The sequence below is a fragment of the Mytilus edulis genome, chromosome 2 (genome assembly GCF_963676685.1).
Source record: "Mytilus edulis chromosome 2, xbMytEdul2.2, whole genome shotgun sequence".
Taxonomy (NCBI): domain Eukaryota; kingdom Metazoa; phylum Mollusca; class Bivalvia; order Mytilida; family Mytilidae; genus Mytilus; species Mytilus edulis.
The window spans coordinates 83,653,570-83,663,443 of record NC_092345.1 but is presented as its reverse complement, the minus strand read 5'-3'; the positions used below and the strand labels follow the sequence as shown (position 1 = coordinate 83,663,443).

The following is a 9,874-nucleotide window of genomic DNA, read 5'->3' as shown; positions in this document are numbered from 1 at the left end:
AACCAACGGTCTAATCTTAGTATATAAAAACGATAATCATGATTGAGCCGTTAGAGCAAATGGATAATTACATACAGACAAACAAAATCTAGGGAGCTTTTTTATATATTCTATGTGAAAATGGCAATGAAAATGATGGTCGTAGCATGAACGTAGTCAGGTCGTAAGAAGAGCGTGATGAGGACGGCAAGGGCGTGCTAGAATCATACTGTGGTCTTGAACAGCGTGGTGTAAACGTGGTACGGTCGTAGTGGAAGCGTAGTTGGGTCGCAGTGAGAACGTTGTGGCCGTAGTGAGGTCGTAATAAAGTCGCTGTGAGATCGTAGCATAGTCTCTGAATAGAATCACGCTTTCGCTACGATGGTACAGCGACCTTACTACGATCTTAGTGCGCTATCACTACGCTTCTACTACGACCTGATTTCGCCACGACCGCACCACGATTGTTTTGAACATGTTCAAAGTTGGCCACGCTCATCACGATCTTGAAGACCTCACCACGACCGTGATACGACCTTACTGCGATCTACACGATCGTACTACGATCATCGAAATTTGCATTTTTTTCACAGATCGTAGTGCGATCGTGGCCTAGTGGGTCTGCGGTATTAACTGACACATGGCATGAATGCTCACAAAGGTGTTTAACAGTCAGTAGCCATTTGTTCAGTGGTTGACGTTTGTTTGTGTGGTTCATAGGTACTTTTCCGCGTTTTTTATATAGATTAGACTGTTGTTTTCCTGTTTGAATTGTTTTTACACAGTCATTTTGGGGCCCTTTATAGCTTGCTGTTCGGTGAGAGCCAAGACTCTGTGTTGGAGGTTGTTCTTTGACCTATAAATGTTAACTTTTTATACATTGCGACATGGATGGAGAGTTGTCCGACTCTCATCTTATTTGTATTAAGTTTACCACATGTTAAAGAACAAGAAGCCTGTAATTTAGTGATTGTTGTAGACTGTTTTTTACCATTTCTGCTTATTTTTATACACGAACATCTTATAATATAAATCAGGCCCAATCTAATTAAAATTAAATCCTTTAATTGCTCCTGTTCTGATATGTTGCGCATCAAGGATCTAACGATGCGCGACATATCAGAACAGGAGCAATTAAAGGATTTAATTTTAATTAGATTGAATCAGGCCATGTGTTCTTTTTTCAATTGTTTTCTCAACATGAGACCTGTACATTATTGTCCATATGCATGTCTTTGTTTGACTTTCATATAGTTATCTCAATGGCAATCTTACCAGATCTTTTTTTATACATGTATAAGCTGTGAAATATCTGCACATTTGTATATTTCATTAGTACAAATTAATTGAAGCAGTCACGTTAAATTAAAGTAATATACACATGATGCATTTATCTGACCTGCAAATATCCAAAAATGATTGACATCTCTGAAATGCAGTCTCACACAATATCTTATTAATGGTAAAGAACTTGTCTCATTTGAGAGTATAAGACTGGCTTCAAGCTAATGTAAAAAGAAACCCATCTGCCAGTAAAACCCTTGCTAAAGAAGGGGTTGGTTTAGCTGTGCTAAATACATGTTTACAAATAAATAGCCACATCTGGCCAAAATTTAGGATTTTAAATTTGATACCATGTACAGGGGAAAGAACAAGATTTCAACAGGTTTACATGGTTAGAGACCCCTTGCAATAAGACCGATTAATCCATAGGCATGATAGGTGCCTTGTAACCTTATTCTCTTGCTGGATTTGCATGAAATATTTGCCACTGGACTTAGAGCAAGAAAAATATAAATCAATTCCACCTTGTACCTGTAAGCATTTGTACATGACTTACATTTGTCACATACAAGACAAAGTATGTACAAACTGTATGTATATACATGTAGTCACATATCAGACAAAATCCATGTATGGAATCAATGTTTATACTACATAGATACATGTATACATCATGATACCAGTACATAGTATGAGCTTATTATCTGCATGGATGAGAACTTATTACCAATTATTTTCCAAGTATAATGGTTGTAATTTATGTATATTATATCAATATACATATTTTATATCAACTGTTTAAAGAGGTGCGACTCTAATAAGGTATTTGATGTTGCTGTGGTATTATGAAAACTTCATGTACATTCGTACTTGAGAAGAAAAAAAAAAGAGTTTTCATTTGTAACTTATCATTTTACTACATGTATTTATAAACCAAGCTTTCAATTTTATAATGAACCTGCAATGGGCTAAGGTAAGTGGAAGCTTTTCCTGTATATGCATTATTTTTTTTCTATGTTTCTAGGCCCATATACTTGTTGGTATTTTAATTCAAAATAATTTAATTTTGAATGTAACACGTCTTCTGATTGGCTGACGTTGTTTTGTTTATCAGCTCATAGACATAATTTTGTCATGTGACCGTGACGTCATCAATGGTTTTTCATGGTTTCCTCAGGTTTTAAATGGAATTTAAAATTAAATTATAAGAAATGACTGTTTCTGTTTATTGGTAATAACATAAAAAATGTGGTGTTATTCAGTGTGGACCACATTTTTGATGTTATTTCTTCATAGACAGAAAAAATATTACAGTCATTCCTTAAATAATAAATAATCTACACAGATAAATGTTTGTAAAAATTTAATAACATGCATGTAAATGATTTAATATTACAATTTTTGTACTCATACAGTTGAACATACATGTATTATTGAGCAATTTATCATAACAAATCAGAATCAATTGTGAAATTTCCGAGCTGACCTTTTCTAAATATTTTCAATGCATACTGAGCAGCTTGTTCAAAATTAGGTTTTAAAGCATTTTGGAATTGAGGATTATTAATATCTTTAATCCTCTTTACCATGTTCTGCTGTTTGGCAATGTGTGACAAAAATGACATGACATTATCTGTTGGTTCTTTCAATTCAAACTTTTCAACATAACTAAAATGTTTTTGTTTATTCAACCAATATAACATATAATCTGCTATATAATGTTCCCCTACAAGATGGTCAGGTAAACAACCACATAAACTCAGTCTCATTCCAGAATCAATGTTAGGAATATAAGGTGTCAATATGCCAGGAGTGTCTACAAGGAACATGTCTGGATCAAAGTGTACCTTAATTCTATTATTAACACTTCTAGTTATCCCTGCTATTGCTCCAGTTTGAGCAACATTTCTCTTTCTAGTAGTATGCATTCTTCTGAAGGCATTTATAAAGGTTGACTTTCCCGTGTTTGGAACACCAATAACCATGACATTATAGTCAACACTTTTATTGTATCTAGGTCTTGAATTAATTGCATTAAATATCATAGGCATTAACTCTTTTTGTATTTCCTTTGTCCTGAATTCTAAGCAATTTGTAAAAAGAACATTTTCAACACCCATACTGTGAAGCTTATCTGTAACTTTTCCTTTCAGTCCCTTGTTACATAGATCAAATTTGTTCAACAGCAGTATATGAGGTCTAAGTGCAATCATGTCACTAAATCTAGGATTTCTTCCGGAGAATGGAATTCTTGCATCGTGTATTTCAATCACACAATCTGTATTCTTCAATTGTGATTGCATTTGTCCCATTGACTTTGCCATATGACCAGGAAACCATCTTATTACATCATAATTCGGAAGAGAAAATGCCCTCCTAAACGTCTGTGCCATTACATCTGGTAAATTAAATATAAAAAATGGACTGTCACTGATCAACAACGAAGAAAAACAATATTTATGTTATAATTTTTAACAATTGTTTGTCTCAATGGGCGCATCCATTACAATGTCCCGGATAAAAGGGAGATAAGTATCTGTAATACTGAGGGTGTACATGGGATTTTTTTTTACTATTAAAGATTGCTTTATAACAGGTGATTTTTTTTCTTCGCATATAAAATTACTCATAGATAATGAATAACTTTAAGATTATACTAGATAAACATCAATAAACAAGGAGTTATACAGTACTATACAAGTCCTTGAAATATTTTTTTAAAACTGCCGTGATGAAATATTATACAGATATACTGGAAGATGTGGTGTGAGTGCCAACAAGGAATTGTATATACAATTCCTTGGTGCCAATTAGTATAAGCTTCATTGAGCTTTTTGCCGACATACAAGACAGCATACAATTTCAGTCAATTAGTTAGAGAACCCAACTCGGAAGCGTAAAATAATCATAGAACAAAAATATTGAACAAAAATATACTAATACGTGTACTACTTCTGCTTAAACTGTACACTTACAGTCATGAATTACTTAAAATATTTAAAACTATAATGAAATATAGCAATTTTTCTAAATTCCTTGTATATCTAAAAATGTTTTTTTTTTAAAGATCTTACCCATAGTTGGAAATTTATCAGTTACGACTTTAAACTTAATTTAAATCAATCAATAAAACTGAAATTCTTTTTCAAATATCAATTTTTCAAGACTCGTCATCAGCATATGACAGAGTATATGAAACATAATCTATTGTACAGAGAACTAGAATTTGTCACAAGTTGTAAATGTGAAAAAAATAAATTCTAATATGACGTCCTTATTATGCTTTGTAAACAAAGCCGTGTTCTAATGAACACAAAATATGTTTGACACATGCGCACGAACTTACTGTTTATATTAACGTTATTTCCATCGTTATCCTTTAAAATATATACATTTAAGCAGCTAACATAAACTTTTATTATATTTTTTTTATGAAACAACATATATTTACCCTGCTCGTAGCTTTTAAACTTATCAAATATGAAATACAATGCACAGACTCCTCCAGGAGGAAACAGGAACAGCCAAACATTTTTACGGTTATTTCGTACGCTTCGACCTATAAAAGTACTGTATTTGTCCTATTAGAATCGAAATAATTCCTTCATGTCATGCTCTATGCTCATTTTAACATGGGTAGGCATTATATTTGACCACATTTTACACCTCGCTAACGCTCAGTGTAAAATTTCGACAAATATAATGCCTACCCATGTTAAAATGAGCATAGAGCATGACATGAAGGAATTATTTCTTAAGTATGTTAATTTGTTCTCGTCCTGAACATGCGGTATGCAAGATATGACGCTGGTCGTTTATGCAACCAACAAACTGGGCGTCAAATGTTCCGACTATACCTTGTGAAATGATCTTGGTTATAATTTTTTATTGTATAACCAAGCAAATGCAATTTTTTCATATGATGTTTTGCAACTACGCCTCTATGATCAGTTTATACAAAGCTGGCGTTCTAGTATGTTGCCGATTGTGAAACATTGGATATTTTGAAAATGTTCAAAATTGACTTTTGTTTGGAAAAATATTTACTTCTAGATGTCAATGTTAGACTCTTAACACAACTTAGATGTGGTTCACTTAAACTCAATATTGAAATTGGTAGATACTGAGACTACTATGTGTAATAGTAGTTTCAGGTAGATATAACAATGTGCCTCGTAATGAAAGACTATGTCAATGTTGCAATATGAAAGCTATTGAAAATGAATATCATTTTGTAATGATTTGTCCAGCCTATAGACATTTGCGTTTAAGATTTTTGCCTAAATATTATTGTTCTTGGCCTAATATGTCAAAATGTTTATCACATACAAACATATATGTTCTTCTCATATATGTTATGATGGTATGATACTAAACCCCTAACGGGAAGGATTGTGCCTGATATTCATATGATGAAATCATAATCTTTCAATCAGTTTAATTGAAGTCTGGAGCTGGCATGTCAGTTAACTGATAGTAGTCTGTTGTTATTTATGTATTATTGTCATTTTGTTTATTTTCTTTGGTTACGTCTTCTGACATCAGACTCGGACTTTTCTTGAACTGAATTTTATTGTGCGTATTGTTATTCGTTTACTTTTCTTCATTGGCTAGAGGTATAGGGGGAGGGTTGAGATCTCATTAACATGTTTAACCCCGCCGCATTTTTGCGCCTGTCCCAAGTCAGGAGCCTCTGGCCCTTGTTAGTCTTGTATTATTTTGATTTTAGTTTCTTGTGTACAATTTGGAAATTAGTATGGCGTTCATTATCACTGAACTAGTATATATTTGTTTAGGGGCCAGCTGAAGGACGCCTACGGGTGCGGGAATTTCTCGCTACATTGAAGACCTGTTGGTGACCTTCTGCTGTTGTTTTTTCTGTGGTCGAGTTGTTGTCTCTTTGACACATTCCCCATTTCCATTCTCAATTTTATGTTCAAGAACTTTGGTATTAAAACTTTGTTGTTTTTTAAATGAAAACTGGAAACTACGGTCACAACTGCTAAAGTAGATTATATATGGTAATATTTGTTTAATATTTTTTTTTGTTATTATTTTTCTTTCTGTTTTCATTTATATTATGTCGCTTACAATATTATATATGTTGTTGATGCTATATCATTATATTATATGCTGATTTGCAATAAACTTATTACAATTACAAGAATCAATCATGTTCCTGATAAAAACTGATATATAGCTCAGTTTTTAACAAATTATAGTACAACAGCTACAATGCTTTTTTTTGTGTACATATTTCATACTTATTTTTGTTTAATCTAAAATACCCTTTTTTTTTAAAAGGATCCTTGTCGGTGCACCAAAAGGAAACAGCAGTAACTTTCCGTTGATTGACAGCCCTGGGTTGTTGTTCAAATGTCCATTTGGAGACAAGAACAAAAATTGTTACCAAGTCAACGTAAATACTGCAGGTAAGTATTATTCTTAGTTTTGAAAGCTTAACATACTGTATTGTGTCTGAAGTTATTTTGAGATATGTCTTAAGAATTTTTAAGGTGAAACGGGACCTTTGAAAAATCGATGTGGTTGATTCAAAGTTATAACTTGGAATATTTGCCTCACTATTACTGATATAAATATGTACTTTTTATCATAATTATTATTACATCAGCCACTGAAACACACGGAAAACATCGGTTACCGTGTCGAGATTTGGTAATCTTCATGGTTTAACTTATCAAATCTTTAAAAAAGTAAATAAACGACAAACTGACCTGTGATGAAGACATGTTCGATTTTTTGTATTTTTTTCTAAAACTTTCATTATTTTTTTTCAGTAATAGCAAACAAATAATTATCTAGTTGTACTGAGCTTGGAGATTTCTTTGGGATTTACATTGTACGAAAAAAATATACTATGTCGTAATTGTAAATCAAGAGTGGATTTGATCTATGCAGTATATCTTAGGAAGTTAATGCATACCTTAGCTGTGCTTGCGTTTGATGTGTTTGAGATTTTGATTTCGTCATTTGATATAGGACTTTCTGTTTTGAATTTTCCTCTGAGTTCGGTATTTTTGTAATTTTACTTTTTATCCAGATTATAGCATAGTAAAACAAAGGATTGCTTTGAAGTGTCTAATGTGTTATAGCGAGGTCCAATTTGTCAGCCGTCATCACGTAAAAACGATGAATCCAGGTCGACGGGTTCAAACAAAAAATTTTGAAAGCAGAGAAAACTGTGCATCTTATAATCGGCATGACTTATCAGATGACAATACCAATACTAAAATAAGGCATACGCATAGTTATATACTTTAATTCAGTCACGTACCCGCGATATCACGTGTGTTCTAGTGCTATTAATGGTTCTTTCATATGAAACTGTAACGCACGGCGTTTTAAAGCAATTAAGCGAAAGGCTTTGAGGTCGAATTTTATAATTCAGGGTTATTTTTTTAACACAAAATTCATATACAGAAACACTTGAAATTTCTAAATCTTTTTTTCTCTGTCGTCTTAATTTCATGTCGCAACAGGAAACACAGAAGAAACGGTTACATATCACAACAAGAGAGTAACATTCCATAACGGTATGGGTAACCAGTGGTTAGGAATGACATTAGATGTAGAACCTATCAACCACTCGTCAATTATAGTAAGTGTTTGGGAATCAAGAGTTCTTTGCGACATCGTTTAAAAAAATATTAATTCATAATTGGCTTCATACACTGACATTGTAAAATCATTTGCTTAGAAAGGATAACCGTTTGCAGAGCTGCATTAACGATTGATGTTTCTGTATAAATTTATAGTGTATTTTTTTTTTATAACAAAATGCCCAAGCTTTCTTTTACCAATAATTGTATGATAACACTTGAATGAGACGCACCCAAACTCTATCTACACATCTAATTGATGGGCATGTAGAGTATTGCACACTTGGCAAAATAGGTTAAAATCTCTTTTCCTTTGGAAGTTGTGTTATTTATTCGGAAAAGTATTGAAATACGAAGAAAACAGGATGTTTTAACCTTGTCACATTGAAATTAAAGATATCAAAAATCAGAAAATAAAGGTATATAATTTTTCTTTGCATATTCCAAGAGAGCATCGAATTCTCAACTTCATCAACCAACCAATCAATCAATTTAGGGTGTGTAACAGTTGGTTATGGGGATAAAGTAAACACATGTATTTTACCGTATCAAAGAATATTTGCAGTTTCTTAAAAAAAACCCCAAACAACAACACCCAAAGAACTTTGGAAGATGGAATACAATTATGTCGTGTTATGATCTAGTCTAGTATTGGTATCCAAGAAAATAATCAAAGTTAAAAGCAGTACATGAAGACGCCATCTTTTGCAATGCATACAAGTCACTGTACATAATATGAATGCAGAAAAACAAAAAGAAACAACTAATAATTGATGTGAACTAAAAGCATGGCATGAAATAATCATTCCCCAGAACGAACAAACATGTCAAGGTCAAATAAATTTACTATACCAGATTTGTGCCCCGAGATGGAAGGACTTATATTTGGAGAGAAAGATGAATGGAACTTACCATATGAATGGAATATGTTACCTTTTGAGTTCAGACTTATCAAGTCCACCTAAGGTTCTCCCAGCACTAACTAACTTGAAAAGACTCGTCAACAGAAAGAGTGGTTATGTTGAGTTTTCAATGGGGGAAATGGGACTTTCAGCAGCATACTCACAGGTTAGTTTCATCTTAGAGAATAATCTCTTACACGGTTGTTTTGATAGTAGAATTGTATTTCAAGTTACCTTTTTTATGCACACACGCAGTCGCTCGTCAGATCTCTATTCGTACGGTACAATTCCCACATAAAAGTGCTGTAACCAAATCTTAAATCAAATGAAATAGAAAGAAAAATAATTTTTAATTTTTTCTGAATCCAAATGCGATTGTGGGAGTTTTAATCACTTCTTTTGGGGGGGGGGGGGGGAAATGCTGAAAATCAAAAGTCAAGAAAAAACGTCACTTGCCTGACTCCCCCTCCCCCCCAAAAAAATAAAACCCAACAAAATAACAAAAAAAACAAAAACCAACCAAAACACAAATATAGTCCCTAGTGTTGACAGTGGGTTACTTGCCATTAATTTTTATACCCCTTCCAAATTTATTTCTCCATGTTTAATGCCTCAAATTGCAAGTAGGGGGTGAAATTACACTGTAAAAAAATTTGGGTCCAGAATTTTAAAGGAAAGTAGTGATTTGGTCCAGCTGAAAAAGGTTTAAAATTAGCACTTAGGAAGCTGTCAAAAGATTTCAAGACGCCCTAAACATAAAATTGCCCATATTTTGAGTTCGAGACGATAAAGTTTTCTGTAATTTTGATATAATTTGTCCCAAAAGTAGTACAACTCACTGTAAAAGTTTCTTTGAGAAAGCGCAGGTGGGATTTTTTTTATTTTCATTTATGTTCTAAAAGAAATGCACTACGAAATAATTGTTGTCTGGGACCAACATATCTACTTTTGGCGGAAGTAATTTTTTAATAGACATTCGGCATTACTATATGAACCAACTGTGCTCCTCTTTTCAACGAATTGTTTTATTGATATGAAGAAGACTTCATACATGAGCATTTCAGGAAGGCAAATGAACACACCTTTCCC

The 9,874-nt window shown here is 33.1% G+C and overlaps 2 protein-coding genes across 3 annotated transcripts in view; one reads left to right on the top strand and one right to left on the bottom strand.

Moving 5' to 3' along the window:
- Positions 1-9,874, top strand: part of LOC139510321 (integrin alpha-4-like) — a 63,087-nt gene that overhangs the window by 28,420 nt on the left and 24,793 nt on the right. For both annotated transcript variants that reach the window (XR_011661872.1, XM_071296835.1), the window contains exons 2-4: positions 6,568-6,695; positions 7,764-7,882; positions 8,739-8,951. Coding sequence is in view for 1 of the 2 variants with exons in the window: in XM_071296835.1 (XP_071152936.1) it covers positions 6,568-6,695; positions 7,764-7,882; positions 8,739-8,951 (460 nt within the window). In the remaining variant the exon portion in view is untranslated. The remainder of the gene's footprint in view (positions 1-6,567; positions 6,696-7,763; positions 7,883-8,738; positions 8,952-9,874) is intronic.
- On the bottom strand, positions 2,612-3,785 carry LOC139513174 (mitochondrial GTPase 1-like). Its single transcript, XM_071301453.1, has one exon. The coding sequence runs from the start codon at positions 3,654-3,656 to the stop codon at positions 2,709-2,711; it is 948 nt and encodes a 315-aa protein (XP_071157554.1). The 5' UTR covers positions 3,657-3,785; the 3' UTR covers positions 2,612-2,708.